General features: G+C 38.5%; 1 protein-coding gene across 8 annotated transcripts in view; it reads right to left on the reverse strand.

Moving 5' to 3' along the window:
* Positions 1–48: 48 nt before the first annotated feature.
* Positions 49–19,005, reverse strand: part of EXOC6 (exocyst complex component 6) — a 184,453-nt gene continuing 165,496 nt past the window's right edge. For 4 of the 8 annotated variants that reach the window (XM_034777839.1, XM_034777836.1, XM_034777840.1 and 1 more), the window contains 3 exons: positions 2,748–2,860; positions 1,944–1,955; positions 49–1,407 (listed from right to left, as the gene is read on the reverse strand). In XM_034777839.1, coding sequence (XP_034633730.1) covers positions 1,275–1,407; positions 1,944–1,955; positions 2,748–2,860 — 258 coding nt within the window. In that variant the 3' untranslated portion in view covers positions 49–1,274. The remainder of the gene's footprint in view (positions 1,408–1,943; positions 1,956–2,747; positions 2,861–19,005) is intronic. The other 4 variants (XM_034777841.1, XM_034777837.1, XM_034777844.1 and 1 more) reach the window with 1 other exon arrangement.

Genomic DNA, 19,005 nt, shown 5'->3' on the forward strand with positions numbered 1-19,005 from the left:
TTCCTGGGACACACAAACAAACACGGATGTGGACAATGACACCGTATGGAGAGTTTGCTGAACATGTTTAATATTTCCATCACGGAGGTGAAGGCGGGTACACAGGAACCTTTCCAGTCTCAGCTTACAAAGGAAAAGGAGAGTAAATAATTGAAAGATAGAAAACAGGGGAAATGAACTCTGCTGTACAGTCCGACATGAAATTTAAGTCTGAGATGCATTTTAATACATAAAATTCAAAAATAAGGGTAAGATTTATATTACTGTATTTAGACCGTCAATAACTTAAAATACAGCGAAATGTACATTCTTTTTACATGTTCCATAGATGGTTTGGTTTGTATTTATTATACATTCTCCTTATGTTTAAAATAGCCAGGATACTACAGGGCATAGATATTGGTCGTAGGAGGGAATTCTAATTATGGGGATGGCTCTATTTGTATAAACATACATATTGACACACAGGGACTTGGTATGAGATCAGATATCGTAAATCTTGTATCCCTTACTTTAGTCTGGAGGGGAAAACAGGGGACCGGGAATCATCTACAAAAGTACAGTTATAAAGGTTACCCCTGAGGAACAGAAACCAAAGCACATTGCAGAGAATTCAAATGGTTATTTACATTCATAAACTCAAGATTAAACCACTTCTGAAGAACAAAGCTATAAGCCCTAACACTGAATATATATCAAGTCTGGTTTTCAGGTAGTTTTAAAGTGTACAAAAAAATCAGAAGATTTTTTTCGTACCTCCACACTACAAAATTGGTATACAAAATTATGTCCCAATCACTTTTAAGGCTAATATACAATTAATAAAAAGAAAACGACCAGGCAACATCTGAAACGCATGTATTTCAACGTTTAAAAATATTAAATTAGGATTTATTCGGAAAACGGCAATTAAAGGATTATAGCAAAACTTTTTTCCAGTAATTTCTAACTGGAGCAAAAATTTGTATGTAACGGCTACCCACTTCTAAATAATGTATTTACAGTTCAGGTATTTCATGTACAGTGTGAGTGACCTGCTTTTTATTTTACAGTCCCATTTCCACCATTTGTTTACAATATATAAAATAGTATTCAATTCGTTAAAAATACATACAAAGTATTATTTACTGCTATCTCCGTATACAAGCCACCTCTATCGCATTTTTCTTTTATTCAACCAAACAAGAGTCCTAATCACCATCCCTGCCTGCTATGTAGAAATGGTGGCCAAGAAATACATCTCGGCACGATGAGATACAAACGATCTAACAGGTCTATGTGTGCTGGGACATACCGTTCACTAAACTTCTAAGTTGCTTTACTACGGTCTCTATTAACTTCTGCTTGTCACGATCATTCTTCCTGAACTGAGCAAAAATATTGTTCTTTTTGCTAGTGTCTTTCATTCTGCAAGAAAAAAAGTGGATGACACAGGCATGTTAGAAATGTCACTAGCAAGAGAAAATCGGACTGGCTAAAATAAATTCAGCGCTACTTTTTCTCTTTGTTGATGTGTTCACTTCGTGTTAATAAGAGTTAAAGGTTACACAAATCTCTTTTGGAGTCTCTCTTAGCTGTGCTTAGCCTAGCAGTGTTTTTTAAATTAAATCCCAGGCATACAGACCCAGTCTTAACAAATACGACTTAAAAACCGTTTACAACCATTAAGCTAAACATTACATAAACAGGAAACATAACACTAAAAATTACATTTGCAAATGAACAAAATTGAAGGTTGTTTAGATCCTTCTCCATCTGGTTCCATTTTTGAGTTCATACTCAATGAAATGGTGTGCCATTCATTGATAAATTATCCGAAGTCTTTATTACCACTACTGAAACTTGAAAATGAAATATAGTGGTGATTTAAAATCGAAATACAGGAAACTAATGTCAAAATAAAAAACAATTGTATATGTATGACATGATAGGGAAATACATACCCTCTATGCACTCTACAAAACATACATTCATTGAGGGGAAAGGAAACAAAATCAGATAACGCATTTAAATCATAATATATTTATGATTCAGTTATATGCAGCAGATTGACAAGTTGTTTTTAGCCAAAACATATATATGCTCCCCTTTCAGACTGTTTCTCAAATCTAATTAGCTACTGTAGATTCAAGTATGAGAATGTGCAGAACACCCAGAGTTTTAAATGCTTTATTTTACAAAGTGGAAACTTGGTCCCGTGATGTTACTATATTGAGCTACAAGGCACCGGAAAACTTTGAATGAGACTGTGAGCTCATTCAGTGGTGTTTTTGGTTTAATTTCCTAACCAAAATACCTTAATTTTCTCTTGGGCACAGCAAACCTGGGAAGATCGCGATACAGTCAGTGTAATATAGTACAGTACTGATTTATAAAGTACAGTAACAGTTGGCATTTACATCTCTGTTTAAAACTGGGACAAAGAACAAATTGAAACGCACATTTCTAGATTCAGTTTTATAAAATGAGCCTGACAACCTAAGAGAGGCTAGCGCTTTGCTGTTCATGTTAACATGATCAGTAACTTTATGGTACAGACTATGCTGCTAACCTTAAAGGAAAGGAGAAAGGGCAGAAGCATTTAAATTCAGTTTGTCTTTAAAACCGAGGTAGCAAGAGCTGTTGGGAGAAGATCAGCAACAGGGACGCTAGCTGCTGGAATCAGCCCGCATTCTATTTCTCTTATTCACATGAACAGTAATATTTTCAAGAGAACCCCCCACAAAGTGTTGGCACTACATACTCACTTCTCCAGGAGGGTAAGGGCTGTGCTTGGATTTACTCGTAAGTACTTAGAAGTAGGTTGACCATAATCAGCTAGGTAGGTTGACCAGTCCCACACCATAAAAAGGTCCAGAAGCTACATGAAGAAGACAGAAAGACAAGCTGTTAAGATTCAGACCTAGGTTTGTCTCTCTTCCCTTGGTGTAGAGGGGAGAATGATACGTTTTAACATCCCCGAAGTACTAGCGATTTCTCAGACAAGTGGCGCCCTAGAATGGATTTTAAAACAGTCTTACATCCCCACCAGGAAACAATATGATCACTCCAGTGGTGTTTGCAAAGCGAGTCTCATAGCATTGCGACTTTACACGGAATCCTTCTGCACAAGTCACTTAACATTCTTCACCAGAAATAAATAATTAAAAGCGAAGGATTAAGCAGCAAACACCTTAATTGTTTAACGATCTCCCTTCTCTTCCTACTGCATTTTTCGTTTCATTCCCGTGCTTGGGTCTACCTTATATTTTCATGGGCTGCTGGACGTAAACCAACCTAGCAGGAGAATGTTAATGTTTTAAGCTTCCCATTTTGCTAGCCCACCAGAACATTTTACCTTTGAAAGAGAGTTTGCAACTCTACTTTTTTCCACAGTAATTTAAACCAGAGGTTCAGATAATCTTAATTAAGTGCATTAAACAACCCCCGCTGGATTCTCCATGGTGACTGATCCTCCCCGGGATTGGAAAAGGGCGGGTTCAAGATTCTGCTTGTTAGCCCTGGGAGCTCTTTTAGTCCAAACAAATATAAAACAAATTGAAAAAAAAAAAAAAAACAGGCCCTGTGTTTGGTAGCATTTTAAAATCGAGTATTTGCTTTATAATCTCCCGTCAGAGCTGTTGTCAAATATAAAAGTAATCTTTTAAAAGCTAATGTGATATCTAAACTAAAGCAGCAACCCCTTTATCCAACTTTAAAACCATAATCCCCTTTAAGCCAGTTAAAACCTACTTCCTATCCACGTTTTAATTGTTTCAAACAGCTAAATACTTTACTATCGTCAGTTCGGCTTCCTATTTCTGCACCTTGTCGTTTTAATTTACCCTGTTGCTTTTTTGTTTTGTTTTTGCTTCTTTAAACAATAGAGAGGGCAAAAGAGCACTCCCATTATTTATTAGCGTGAGTCTATCTGTAATTGCCTATTTGGCTATAACGATGGGAAATGGGAAAATCCTGCAGTAGTGCCCGCTACTCTGCGATGTTAAACAAAGTTCCCCAGGACTCCCTTCAACGCAAAGGAGGCATTGCCCCGTTTGGGGCAGTTACTACCCTGGTTTTGCTAGCAATCACAGTCAATAGCTATTGCCCTGCTTGAGTAAGATACAAATGGAGCAAACACTAATTTTCGATGCCCGCTAAACTTTTCCCCATCGCTAGCTGAAGAGTTTAACTCGGAAACAAAAGAAAAAACCGCCCGGGAGGACGATTTTACAGGCCTCATTCAGGCAAACCTCCCATTGACATCAATGGGAGTTTTGCCTGAGTACAGACTGCAGGCTCAGGGGCCAGCAAGCTGGCTTAAGTCAATACAAACGGAGCATCTTCGCAAAGGCAGGGCGGGCACCATATACGCTGCTCCAGAGAAAAAAGCATCTTAACAAATGGAACGCTGCAAGCAGAGCAAACTGAAAACGCCCACTGAAGTGAAGGGGTCGCTGGAAAGTAAGCAGTTAGATCTGCCCAGTGATGCATTCAACAGTGGTTAGCCATTGAATTTTCTGGTTACCCGGACACACTGATACCCAGAGGAAAGGACCAGCCTAGAGACGTGCATCTGCTTTCCTGACTGGTCCCAATCTTGCATTGCTTGTGTCTTAGTGGGAGCTCTGGGCGCCTCCAGAAGCCAGGGGCGAGCCCCTGTAATTTGAATTTTGCTGAGGGTTTTGGTCTCTGAAGACCACGCTTTTTCAACGGGCGGGCTGGGGCAGGCTGTCGTCCTTTCTAAGCCATCATGTCCCCCCTTTGCAAATGAACACCGACTAAAATCACGCTGAGCGGTTCACGCTTCTCTGGAGGCTAATGTGGCCGTACAGAAATCAGCAGTTCCCGTTACTTTATGAATAAAGAGCAGCCGAAATTGAAGCTGCGGATCTGCAATTCATTCTCTGAGCAGCAGAAAGGCGGTTCCTCAGAACTGATTTGCTGCTGCAAGCCCACTCCAGTCCCGTATTAAAGCTCTCAATGTTTGATTTACTCTATCGAATATTTTATCCTTTTAAATGGAACAGTAAAATCCCACTAAATCTACACTGCAAACACACCGTCTGAAGGATGAAGACAGCTCGTTTGCCAGTTACTGACACGTGAAAAACCTGCCCGGAGTCCATTAGTGAGTAGAACTGAATCCTCGCAAATTAAAGTGACAACCAAGATTCAAACCATAATTACAAACTCCATAATAAACATGAGTCTGGGCTTCCCTGACCCCCACACTTACTAAACCATTCTTGGCTATTTCCCCAAGTAAAATGTCTCTCAAATGGCACTAGACTTTGATACGTCACCCCGCAGCTTTAAAACAAAGTTCATTTGTGGCAACATCGCCCATACCTGCGTATCAATTATTAAGTACTGGTCCCAACAATGCCTTGACCAAAGTTCCCTGGCAGCAGATATACACAGGAAATAAACCACTTTCGAAAACTCCCTGAAAAGAGGCTTATCAAGTAGAATCAACAACTGCGGCTTGTGTGCTATTTACAATACTATATCTCCCCCCCCCCAATGTTTTCTATTAGCCTAGTCCAGTGCTCACTAGTTCTAGGAAAGGGTCAGCGCATATGAATCCAACTTCCACCTTCCACATCTACAGCATCAGTCCACTTAGGCTGCTTGTTTTAAACCGTTCTGTTATCCAATCTTTCCTTGAGAATAATTTTGAGAAAATTTCCTGGTTTCAAGCAGCGTCAGCTACACTGATACAAAGCACCAGTTCAGCACACCATGGCTCAAATTCTCACTATAGGCAACGCCTCAAACCAACTCCCTGAAAATAGGTTTGGTTAATAATAAATAAATAAACAATAACAACAAAAGTTTAAATTTTTTTCCGGACAACTGTTGGGGAACAAACTCCCAATTCTCTTTTCTCATTCCAACTTTCTTTTACTGTCGGCTTTCCATTTATAGCAAAAAAGCACTCAATCACTGGTCTGGGAGTGTTACAGTATTAAAACATATTCCTCAAATAGAAAAATAATCCACCATAAGCGATTTCTCATACTATTTCCAGCAAGAAATACCTACCAATCAAAGTCAGATGACTGAAGTAAAGTAATGGGATAATTAAACTCCATCAGACTGTATTTTTGACATGATGTCGGGTTTTGAAAATCAAATAATAAGGCGCAAGGGAAGACTAGAGGAGAGGCAAGAAAATGCTGAATAATACAATCTCTCACTCATTTGCTATACCTTATTTTAGTATACTCCAGACTAAAATTTCCTCTATAACTCTCTAAAAGACACCATCTGAGATTCAATTCCCTCCAACAAAGGGCTTCCCCATCTATTTTGAGTGTAACATTATCCAAATAAAGGACTGCTGTGACCATTCTGGCCGCTGTTTACTCAGAAATTCACTCCAGATCATTCAATCGTATTTAAATTACGGGTTTCCTTAAAATAATTAGTCTGGACAAGATTAAATCATGGTTATTTTCAGATTTTTCTAAAAGGTAGCCAGATGGGGTGTGGCCAAGCTGGTTTAAGGAGACTATGTAACTGTGGCAAGCCACTAGCAATATTATTACCTATTTGTATTATAAAAATGCCCAAAACCCCAAATCAATATCAGGGATCATTAGAGTGGGTTCCCTGCAAACACAGTAAAAGGCAGGCCCTGCCCTGAAGAGTAACATGATACAAATAAATTCGGGAACCCAAGTCCTCCTTTAAAGTCTTGAACTATTAATGAATTAATAACTAATACATTAATAACCATTATGCATTAAATACAAAAGGTGAAATAATAGCTTTTACATTTTATTTTTAAAAAAACTCAGTTAAATTTTATTATATTCAGTTAAATAAAATAAGGAACACATATTACTTAAATTAGTAATATCTACGCAATTATGCTTGAATTAATACGATAATATTAACATTTGTTATCCTTCCCCATAGATAGATGTATAATGGATTTGTGATATATTTATTGATCTGTTGTCTCAAACTTCTCTAGGGAGCATTACAAGCCACAAAGATGTTCATGAGTGTTAGATTTTGTTTGAATATCTCATTTAAGTGAAAGATGTGTAAAAATTGAGGATACTATTTCATTTCCTATTGGTTACATATCTGGATATAGCTAAAGAACATGTTACTCCTGCTCAGGGTCAAATGCCAATTTGAGCAAATACTCACTCAGTTTAGCTCAAAAGCTAATTATTTAAGTTGGCACTGTAACATTATTCTTTAGTTAAGCAATGCATTATTTTGGGGATCCTCCATCATAAACATAGAAGATGCAGGTCTTTTTGAAAGGCAGTGGAATATCTGTGCATGTAAGCTGAGTTGGACAACTCAGCATTTTGTGCAATGCATGGGAAGAGATAGGTGCCTGCAAATGAGATCCACATAAGACAGCACACTAGGCCTGGTCTACACTAACCCCCCAATTCGAACTAAGGTACGCAACTTCAGCTACGTGAATAACGTAGCTGAAGTCGACGTACCTTAGTTGGAACTTACCGCGGTCCAGACGTGGCAGGCAGGCTCCCCCGTCGACTCCGCATACTCCTCGCGCCGAGCAGGATTACCGGAGTCGACGGGGAGCACTTTTGGGTTCGATTTATCGCGTTCAGACAAGACGCGATAAATCGAACCCAGAAGCTTGATTGCCTGCTGCCAAACCAGCGCGTAAGTATAGACAAGCCCACTAGGTGGGGAGCTACCTAAACTAGCCAAAGGAGGGGGAGGAGGAGAGGAGTGTGTGCTAAGCCCCACCCCTCTCATGGAGATAGGCCCCTAAATCCAGGTTGCAGGGAAGTGCCTTCTTCTGCTTAGTGATCCATGAACAAGAACCTGCTGCCTGGAGTCAAGTGCTTTGGCACCTATGGAGTTTCTTGTGGGCCCACATTAGGCACTTCACACAAAACAGTCATGGCACTGCCTCTCCACCCTCCTCCAGTTTTGAATGGGACCTGATCCAGTAGGCATGCTCAGAGGCTGCCTACCAGATTAGGGCCCACACCTGAATTATGTGGCCAAACACCTCTTTTTCCCTGGTTTGTGAATTGCTCTGGGTCTTAGGCAGAAGACTGGTGTCTAGATGCCTAGAGGGGACAGCAGTGTACATGCCCAGAGGCAGAAACCTAGGTGGCTAGGGAACCTATACTCTGAAAACTTAGTGCTGAGTGAGTTTAAGTGCCTACAGTGAGACTTTTGTGGATTGCAGTGAAGCCAAAACTTGAAGTTAAGCACCTAAACCACATATTAAAGTGCCTAAATCTGGGGTTTAGGTACAGAAGTACCTTTGTGGTGCTCATCCTAACTGCTTTGGAAAGTCAGATAGGGTGAGTTACTGAAGTAGCTAGATTCCAGTACTTTAGGGGTTTTGTAGATAGAACTAGGACTTTGACTTCTGTTCTGAGGCAGATTGGTAATCAGTGGAGTTTGTGAAGCACAGATTATGTTCAGACCAACCTTTGATGCATGCTAGGCTTGCTCCTGCATGTTTATTTTTTACTTATTTTTATTAAAGTAGTGCCCAGAGGCCCTAATCTGCATTGGAGTCCCACTGTGATGAATGCTGTTAAAGCATACAATAAAAGGCAGTGTGTACACCAAAGGGGGACAAGATGCCACAAGTAGATGGAGAACCAAGGTGGAGAGTGGAAGAACAAGGATAACAGCAATAGGAACAAATATTAACCAACAGTACAACCTGGAGGCTTTGCTTTCTTAATAAAATAAGCAAACAAGATATATTAATAAAACACTATCTCACCTGCCTACCTTTATCACTAGGAAGTTTACCATGGGCATCACAGTAGAGGCGTTTCTTAAGAGACCAACTTCAGCCTTCTCTGAGTGGTTGTGTTTACCTACAGAAAACCTGAGCTACTATAATCTAATCTGTGGCTAAATCCATTTGAGAGAAAATGGCTCAATCTCCTGGCCAGTCACAGATAGAAGGAACATTCCTTATCATTGTTGTAATCTGTAGAACGTGGATTCATGATGAGTTCAGAATGACCCTGAGGCTTTGCATCACTGTAACAATTTGTAGTCTAAAGCCCTTGGTCACTGATGAGGTTAGAGTGTTAAAGTTAAAAGTGCTTCCCCTTTCCTGCTACCATCATCTCAGTCTTTTCTAAAGCCAACTTCTCTTGGTCTAGCTGCTGATTGCTTCCAGGCACTCATGACTTAGTGATAGTGAAGGCCCTGTTGGAAGATTAGGGCTCAATTAAGCAGGGATACATGCTCATTTTCCTAAAAACAGGATGTATACACAATATTTTCCCCACCCAAAGGTCTTACTTTCAATGTGGAGAAATGTCCTACCTTCTTCAGTGCCTCAGGCACACCCTATGCACTCCAAACCTGTTTCAAGGTACAGAGAGGAAACAACTGGGATGGTCCAGGGGTTAGGGTGCGAGTGTAGGATTTGGGAGGCCTGGCTTTAAGTCCCCGCTTCAGCACTGACTTCGTCTGTGACCTTGGGCAAGTCACTTAGTCCTTCTTTCTGAGGATAAATACATTACAGATTGTGAGGTGCTCAGAGAGTATGGTACTTACATGGGTGCCAGGTAAGTACCTAAGACAGATAGAAACCGGAGTATCAGCAAAGGGAGAGTCAGGTTCTAGTACAGTTCCCCCACAGCCCCAACATGGTCAAATGGTTACACAGCAGCCAGACTCATCCTGATTTGTTTATTAAACTAGAGCAGCTGCCACTACACTGTGGCAGTGAACCATGATGGACCTGCGATCAAATGACATGTCATCCAATCATAACTCCCCTCCTGCTTCTGTACACAGGTTCAGGGGCTCCAGTGTGACAATTATTCACTGCTGCTGGAGGAAATGGGACATAACGACAGCGGTTGCTGAAGGCTGGACTGCTGTTGCATACAACTCTATACTTGTGCATTTTGTCCCACTCACAGCTGCATGTATTGCTGTGACATACTGCTATATGTAATGGGCTTCGAGAGCATGTACTGTACAGCGTGGGTGGACAAGAGCTGCCTGGTCTGCGATTCTTTGGATTCATGTCCTGGCCATTCATGTCACCTGCATCTGATCTGGCACTTCGCGAATGTAATGTCAATGCAGGCAATTTGCTAGTGGGGAGGGCTGGCAAGCAGCCAACACACTAGCAGGGATAGATAGCTGATTCCAGGAACATCAGATGCAAGGGAAGTATCTTCAGATCAACCCTTACCCAGCTCTTAAGTCTCCTTCAGTTGTATGGCCAGGTGTATATGGGAACTCTGCAGAGGTACGAGACATAGATTCTCATTCAACTTTTACTTCCTTGTACAGGTTTTCCACTGTGCATGACAATCATGAATTCTCTTGCAAAACAGCATGGCATTTTTACATGGGGGATGGTCTGGAGCATAATCTATGTTCTCATAGATGAAAACAGTAATAGCAATTTTATGAGTACTGCATTTTTCATGGTATTTTAACTCACTCTTTGAAACATGAAGGTGACAGTTATCCACTAGCCTATGCAATCTTTCACAAAAGAGCACGGGAATTTATGTGATGAATTAACTACAGGAAGGTTCCCCTTTTATTTATAGAATGGAAACATATTGAGAATCACACCTACACTGTTTTTTTAAAAACAGAAGAACTACAGGGTTAAAAAGATCTTTTCTTCAATTCATAAAAACACCTAGATATAAGTAAGATGTCACGAAAATCTGTGCACCTTCAATAGAAAAGCAAGATGAAAAAGAACAAGACTTTTCCCTACATTAGCTATTTTTTGTCCACCGTAGGACACCTATTAAATTTATCTTTTTATGTGACAGAGATTAGGTGCATGCAAAACCACAATAAGATTCAACATGTGGTGAAGTTATGCAATAACCAAGATTCCTCACCAAGGTAAAGATGTAATGGTAATACTCTTTTTAGATTTGGCATCTGACATTGACATGACTCATAATACAGCAGATGTAATATGTTAAATATGCTAAATTGCATTGAAATAAAGGAGGTTTGTAATCCTTGGGGATTTAAATCCTGTAATTAATTAGCATGGAACAGGACAAAAATGTATTGAGGGCAGGTCTAATCACAAAAAGGCTAATTCTGCCAAAAATGGAAATCAACTAAAAATATAAATTGTTGATTGCCATACAGGTTTACGTGATCCCACCCAGTGCTTTCTAAATTATGTGACACAAGTCTATGGAGAATTTGCTGATCACCTGGTGCTGGCTCTCCTTGCTTCTAGCTGCCACAACACATTTAAGACAACTAAAATTACACTCAGTATTTTCCTAATGCTACTTTTTCCACTAAAAAAAAGTTAGCTGCTGTAGTTGCTACAGGAACATTATGTGATTATGACTGGAAGAGTGGTGGTCTATCTAATGGTGAATGGACCACAATGGTAGGCATGGTAATAAGAGAAATAAATGCATGTAATTAGAGATGTCAGCAGGAAATGAAGTGTTATTTTTCCATCTGTTTATGAAGTACCAGCTAAATACAGTTAACAAGTACTTAAAAAATATACGGTTCTATAAAGTCAGATTTCTAGTGTTGAGTATTCACTCACACACACTGGTCCTTGAGAAGTAACATCTGATTTCCTTTTAAAGGTATAATGGGAAATTTGTTCATGTTAGTTGTAAATTTATCTTCTCAAAGATAACATGTATAGCAATCCTTCAAACTGGATGGGTCCTTCCCCTCTCCAGCGTGGAGGCAGTGCAGAGCTCTGGCAGCTTTCCTCTACTCCCCAACATCAGACACACACACTTGAGGATCCACCTGTCTACCTCTGATTAGAACAGATTTAGCACAAGGCTGAAAAATACTGTCATATATACAAAGATAACTATATTCATATTGTGACATGAGAAAGGTTTTGCTGTAAACACTTTATCCCACACTTTTCTCCTGTAACCTTCATGGAAAACAAGAGTGGGCCAAGACAGCGAGGCAAGCTACATCTGAGAAGAGAAATTTACAGGTAAGCAGAACAAATATCCCAGTTAAGAGAAATATCAAGCTATTATCAAGATAGAGCATATCTGTCAGCCTTTCACACTGTGACATAGCTAACAAGGAGTATGGAAAGGGGAGAGCACAGAAACAACTCCACATACAAGTGCATGAGAAAGGAGGAGGAGCAAGAGGAAAGTTCCATGCTCTCTCCAGATAGAGAAGCTAATGAAAAAATATTATAAAATGTCAGTAACAACTTTTCCCACTTCTTGGAGGATTTGCCTATGGAAAAGGTGAGTCTGAGGAGGAGACCTTCCTGGTCCAACTTTTAGTGAACGTCAGGACTGATGATTTTCTCTGCTAAGGCACATACTCTTCCCACATACAAGGTAGCTGTTGCCTGTGCTATGTTACCCTCTGGAAGTATCATGTTCCCAGCTTTACATACTCTTACTAGTAGTCTTTTGCTACTTTTCTGCTCCGGCATCTTGAATGATACCTATGAAAAGATGCTGTGATTTCCTGAGAGTCTTGGTCCTGTCTATATATTTTCTAAATGCTCTTCACACAACCAACACATGCCCTACATCTACACTGTTTCAGGTGAACTGGATTTGGACAAAAGGAAAGCTATGCCATCTCTTGCATCATGTGGACTGATTCAGGTCCTTTTTACTGAAAGGTTTCTGATACCTTAAGTACCACTTGTAGCAGATACTGAACTATTCCTCAATTAAAAGAGCTCCCAACTTAGTCAATTGATGACTATCAAGAATGCTGTTTTGATCAACATGAAATGTTGTAGTAAGACTGATCCCACAGGTCAAAAAAAAAGTTCTATAAGGGCTATAGGGATAAGGTTCAGGCTCTAAGTAAGGTAGCTGTGAATATGTTATGGTTTCAAAGCTCTTGCTGTCTTCCAATAACTCGTGATATGACTGCTTGTGAACTGATTTATAGTAATCGATGCTCAGTAATGCATTAACTGCTGCTATTCAGAGCCTTACGCTGCTCAGTCTGAGTCCTTCAGATCTTATAAGTATAGAAAATGTGTGGGAAGGAGGTTTTGTATGTAGAATTCTTGGAGCTGCATCACTCTATGAACCTAATTCACCTCGCAAATACACCACAGTCATGCACTTTTTCTTCAAGGTAGTTAAGGTGTTTATCACCTGCTCTGAACATATTTTAGGATCTTCCTTTCTACCTGTAGGCTCTTAAATTCAGTTTGGAGGGATCTGCATATATGATTAGAACCTTATTTAGCGGATTTATTTGCAGTGATTGTCTTCATGAGACCTGAACCCACCTTTGAACTATCCTTGAGAACCAGAGTCTTCCTACATTCAAATATTTTTATTAATATATTGCAAACAGCTACATATTTATACTGTAAGCAGCAAAATGTTATGGTCTCCACTGTGGTTAGTTCTATTCAGGTGCATAAGAGTTGTCTTCCCCTTTTGCTTTTGGGCAAGAGCTGGGCACAATCCTGCTTGGGAGGTCCCCTATGGCAGCTAGGGCTAGTCCAGAGCTGGCCAGCAAAGAAGGGAATGTGTGCTGCTGCGCCAGTTAGAGAACAAAACCAGATCATTTCTCGTGAAGTAATTCTAGAATAATTTTAAATGATCTAAATAGCGGTGTACAGATGGAATGGTGCCTTTATCTGTGTTTTGCTATCAACTGACCCAACAAATAGCTTTGGCTTGCCCAGCTAGGTACCAGCTATTTGAGAGAGAGTCCTGTGGCACCTTTAAGACTAACAGATGTATTGCAGCATAAGCTTTCGTGGGTGAATACCCACTTCGTCAGACGCATGCGGTATTCACCCACGAAAGCTTATGCTCCAATACATTTGTTAGTCTTAAAGGTGCCACAGGACCCTCTGTTGCTTTTTACAGATCCAGACTAACACAGCTACCCCTCTGATACTTGAGCTATTTGAGAGTTTGTGAGAAAGACGAGTTGCATATTTTTGCTACTTTAGAAACCTGTTTTGATTTTTGTGAACTTAAATCCACATACTGAAAAAAAAAAGTTATTTTTTACTGCTTTGCTTTTAGTTATCCTTTTCTAGCCACTTTCTTTGAACACAAGGATATCTCTTATGCTAAACAGTTTATTAACCCCTAATCACCCAGTTACTTCTAGACTTGATTGCATGTGTAATTACCTTTTGTCAGGTACAATTTGCCTGATAAACATGTCAGAACACTTGCTGCTTAGTCTGTTTCAACAGATAAATGCTGTCTTTCCACAGCCTTGGGGCATAATTAACAGAGAAAAAAGGCAGTTATAAAAACACACAGAAGCTGATTCACTAAGGCAGGAGTTCACAGCATGAAGCCCGCCAAGGCCTATTTCATGGCCTGCCATGCTTGCCTGAGCGCTTATTGAGTTCCAACCTGCTGTGACAGGGCAACAGTGGTAACACTGGAAAACTGAGATTTAACGTAAATTTCCACATGAACTTCAGAATGGCGTGGGATGATGTCTACTTGAAAAAAATGAAAGTGAAGCACCAGATAATGATACTGGTAGAACATCCGTGAGGGTCAGTATCATATGTATATGTTTAAGTACGGTGTTTGGTATGGTGCTAAAAGAAAAAAAAAAACTGAAAAGGAGATGGGGGGATTCAATTAATTAAAAAAAGCTGTGAGACTTATATTCTTGGGATTTTAACTGTGACTCATCAGGGCTCAGTAGACTCTAATTTCTTCCCAACAGTGTTTATGAGTTGTGTACCCATGCACTATGGGGAGTGCAAAAAGAAATCCCTACCTGACCTCTGGATAACCCAAACAGGAGATTAGCCCATTTCCAAGCAAAGTAGGTTGTCACACTGTTAGGCCAATTGCTTCTATTGACACTTTGCATAAACATCTTACACAGAGTGATCAGAAAGGACTGTTATGCCATTAACGTTCCTTTTTATTTTTTATACCTAAGCCCTACAGAATAAAAGCCTTTCTGAGTTAGGGATAACAAAAGGGTCAAAAGGCCACAAACATTCTTCTAAGTAGGTACAAATCTGGAAAGGTTAAATTAATTGAAAAGTGCAAATTAGAACTTTTTCAGTATCTTGAGAAAAAATCTTTTCTCATCTAGTTTACTCTAATTTGACATTAATACTTGTATACATACTTTAAACGACTACAGTGCATTTATATTTACTTTTAAATATTGAAAACTCTCACATCTTCATTTTAAGAAATAGCAGGCTGTTTAATCTTCTTAGCCAATCAATAATCTAAACAGATATTTAATTATTACCATTAAAATCCTCATGAAGAATAGTGTTAAAAATGTACAAAAGAAAATATTTCCTGCAATGCTACAATTTAATCCCCCTCACCACAATTTACCTATAATTTACACACCATACGGTTTGCGCTACATAACAAAATACTTAACATTTTCCTTACTTTTGTTTCTGCTTTGATCAGAGATGGAAACAATCTCCTTTTAATAGTATAAAAGCCACCTGCTGGGCATTGCAGACTACAGCTAATTGGTAAATTCTTTGAAATTTAGATATAATGGTTTGTGACCTTTTTAATTAAAAAACCCCAGAACCTAAAAGGCTGGGTGAACTTCCAGGAAAATAATGCTGTTGAGCATATACAATTATGAGTTATCCTAAGACACTTTTGAACAGAGAATACAGATTAACTACATATGTGTGTTTTTAAATATGGATCTATAGCTTTTCATCTAAACATTTGCATGTAATTGTTGTAAATTATATATCTATTTTGAATAAATAAGATAAGTATTGCAAGTATATTAACAACACATTTATAATTATTTTAATTGTGGTAGTGCCTAGAGGCTCCAATGAGGGATTGGGTTCCATCATGTCAGGCAATGTACACACATTGCCCACCTCTAAAAAAGACAGTCCCTGACTGAAACAGATTACAGTCTACATAAAACAGTTTACAGTCTACAGCCTTCATTCAGAAGGATCCAAAACTCTGCAGACTACATAGGAAATATTTCAACCATCAACAAAATGAAGACCTTCCAGGAGTGGATGACACCAGCCGTTCTACACCAACATCACTATATGATACTATCTTGATAATCATTGCCTAAAAGTGTAAGGAAAAACTGCTCTAGAACAAACAAAATCCCTTGCACTGTGAATGTGCACATGAATATGTTTGCAATCCAAACATTTTAAACATATCTGGCAAAATCTTTTTTTTATTAAAAGAGCTTGCTGAAGTGAATGGGACTACTTGTGTGAGTAAGGATTTGATTACTAGTGTTACTCTGTGAACTTCTCAGTAGGTATGATATCATGTCTATGAATTATGAGAATCCAACTACATTCTTTGGTATTTATGTTACATCCCTCAATTACAGAGATTCACCCCATCAGTATATGCACCATCAACTACTCTTACTGAACTCAGCTCAAGCAGTATTTTCAAAACATAGCTGATTTGGAGGAGCTTCAAAGACCTAGCCACATCAGTAGTATCTGAAAGAAGCAGGAGAGTAAGGGACAGTATCCATGTTCTATATTACATTCCTTAGTTCTAGATAATTATGCACACTACTTAAGCACGACTTTCATGGTTTATGATATCACTGGAACATCTCAATGGAACTGTTACTATAGCCCTAGTAGATTGTAAAGTTTGAAGAAGGGACTGTCTTTTTGTTATGTTTGTACAGTGCCTAGCACAATGGGGCTCTGGCTCCATGGCTGTGGCTTCTAGGCATACCCACAATACAAGTAATAAAATAATAATAATAAAAATAATGTCTTCTTTAGTCAGTGGGTATAAAACATAAACAAGCACAATGTTTTTGTGTACAATACATGTATAATTATTTATAATAAAATAATAATTAATAAAATCCAGTTACAACATTTTCAGGTTATATATGAAAAAAGCTTCAGACACTAAATAATGTCAGTTCACAAAATGTATCCTTTCCATATTTACTGAAGCATAAACACCATGAAATTACCTTCTAGAAGAGAACTGAAAAGCATGGGAGCAAAAGGAAGCAGAATTGGATATTTTTTACACCAAACAAATAACAAAAATATTTAAAAATACAGATATGCAACTTAAATCTGCTCAGAACAAGAAAAAGTTCACTAACTGTAGAATAATATCAGCACCAAACAGCTCCAATTATCACTTCATCTCTTCAATGCTGACAAATATCACTTTAAACTGGTTAGCAAGTCTGCCTGCCACTTGCCAAAGTATTTTTTATTTACTCCTGGTGACTTATTTTGTGAATGTGGTGAATTTTAAAATCCTCTCACTGATCACATAACAGGAATAATACACACTAGTATAATATTTCAAAGTGTAAATTGATCTCTCGATCAGTGAATGTCTCTCCATAGTTTATGCTACCCTTTTTCTGGATCGCTCACCATCTAAGGAATATGCTTTCAAAGTGATGTTCCAGGAGTTAGCTATGCAATTCCCATTAGTGTCAATGGGAGTCGCAGGGTAAATTCCTGGGCATGCTTTGAAAACTGACCTCTAGGTTTTCAAAAGCAGGGCAGTTTGTGTGTTAGCAAGGCAATGTCTTGAGTCTCCAGTTTTTAGAGCACTGCACTTAAGTTTGATGGTTTTCAACAAACTTAAATATTACATTTAGAAATTATACTTATAAGAGAACATTTAAAAATTTACCAAAAAATGAAACCTTACTTTTACATTTAAATACTTACATCTGTTTCAAATTTATGTCCGTAAGTGAAGATAGTAGCTGTCACTATCTTGAATGTTAGGGTATAATCTCTCACACATTTGTAAGTGTATAATATGTAAACTCAGAGGTTATGACATCTGAACCAGAGGGAACTGTTGTTTTGCTTAGAAAAAAGCCAAAAGTTCAAACTAATCCTTTATAACCTAAATTCTCCCAAAGGGCAGAATACTTTCCTAAAATCTAGACCTTAAGGTATATTCTGTGAGATGTCTGGTCTTGTTACATTTACGAGTAAACCCAAATACACCTCTAATTCTTTGGCACTTCAAATGAATTTAGGACTGTCTGCAGAAAAAAAATGCATGCTGTTGGAGTTATGTGAACAAGCTTGCTGCTCTGTTAGCATAACCAGAAAAACATTCAGCTCCTACAACTTTTGCAAATCCCATTAATACTTTAAGAAGCCAAGGTCTTCTGAATAAAGTTGCTGTGAAGTAGTAATTGAAGGAAATATAAGTAGGCGGGCCAGTACAATATATAATATAGCAATACAATACAAAGATTTGTGTAATTACAGTGCAAATAATCTTTATTATAAAGTGCCTTCTTCCTCATCATTAAAGAATAATGGTCTAGTGGCAAAACAAAAAAAACAAAAGAAAACTGTCTTTTGAGTTTAGAAACAGACAAGAGTTTCAAAAGCAGCAGTCTGGCAGACAGTCAGTCTCCGGAGGGCAGGGGTTCTGGCCAAATTGTTCTTGCGTAGTCGGTTAGCTTGTACAACAAGTCCCTTCAAACAAAGCCTAAAACTGTGTCAATGATAAAATTTGGGTGGATGAAAAATTGTGTATTATGCACGTTTCAGGGTCATTCATCAATTTTTGAGCTTATGACGCAAAGGCATGCGCTGTTAAAGATCATGTAGGGAATTATGTGCACAGTCCCCCAAAACAGAACTTATACCTCTGTTCTGCACAATGTTTTCAAAATCTAACTTACATGCTATAATTATGAGGAAACATTTACAATATTTTAGCTGAATTTAAAGCTATAACTTTTATGTTGACTTTTTTTTTACAGGGGTTTATAAGCTCTATTTGGGGTGAAATATAGCATGTAATATCTGATCTGGAGAGTGAATTTTTACCCACATTGGGTTTATATAGTTATATTTTTCTATAAGTAGCTTTTTTAACTACATGAGGTTTAAAACTGGCTTAATCGTAAATACTTCACTTGTTTTGAAAAATGAAGATTGAAAAGTGCCATATTATACATATGGCACATAAGTTTCTTTTAATAACATTTGTTGTATCTGTACTAAAATTGTATTATGTGCCTCAATCTTTTAGATAATGTGTGTTTACAGCTGCTGATATCTAGGAATAATAA

The sequence above is a fragment of the Trachemys scripta genome, chromosome 7 (genome assembly GCF_013100865.1).
Source record: "Trachemys scripta elegans isolate TJP31775 chromosome 7, CAS_Tse_1.0, whole genome shotgun sequence".
Classification (NCBI taxonomy): domain Eukaryota; kingdom Metazoa; phylum Chordata; order Testudines; family Emydidae; genus Trachemys; species Trachemys scripta.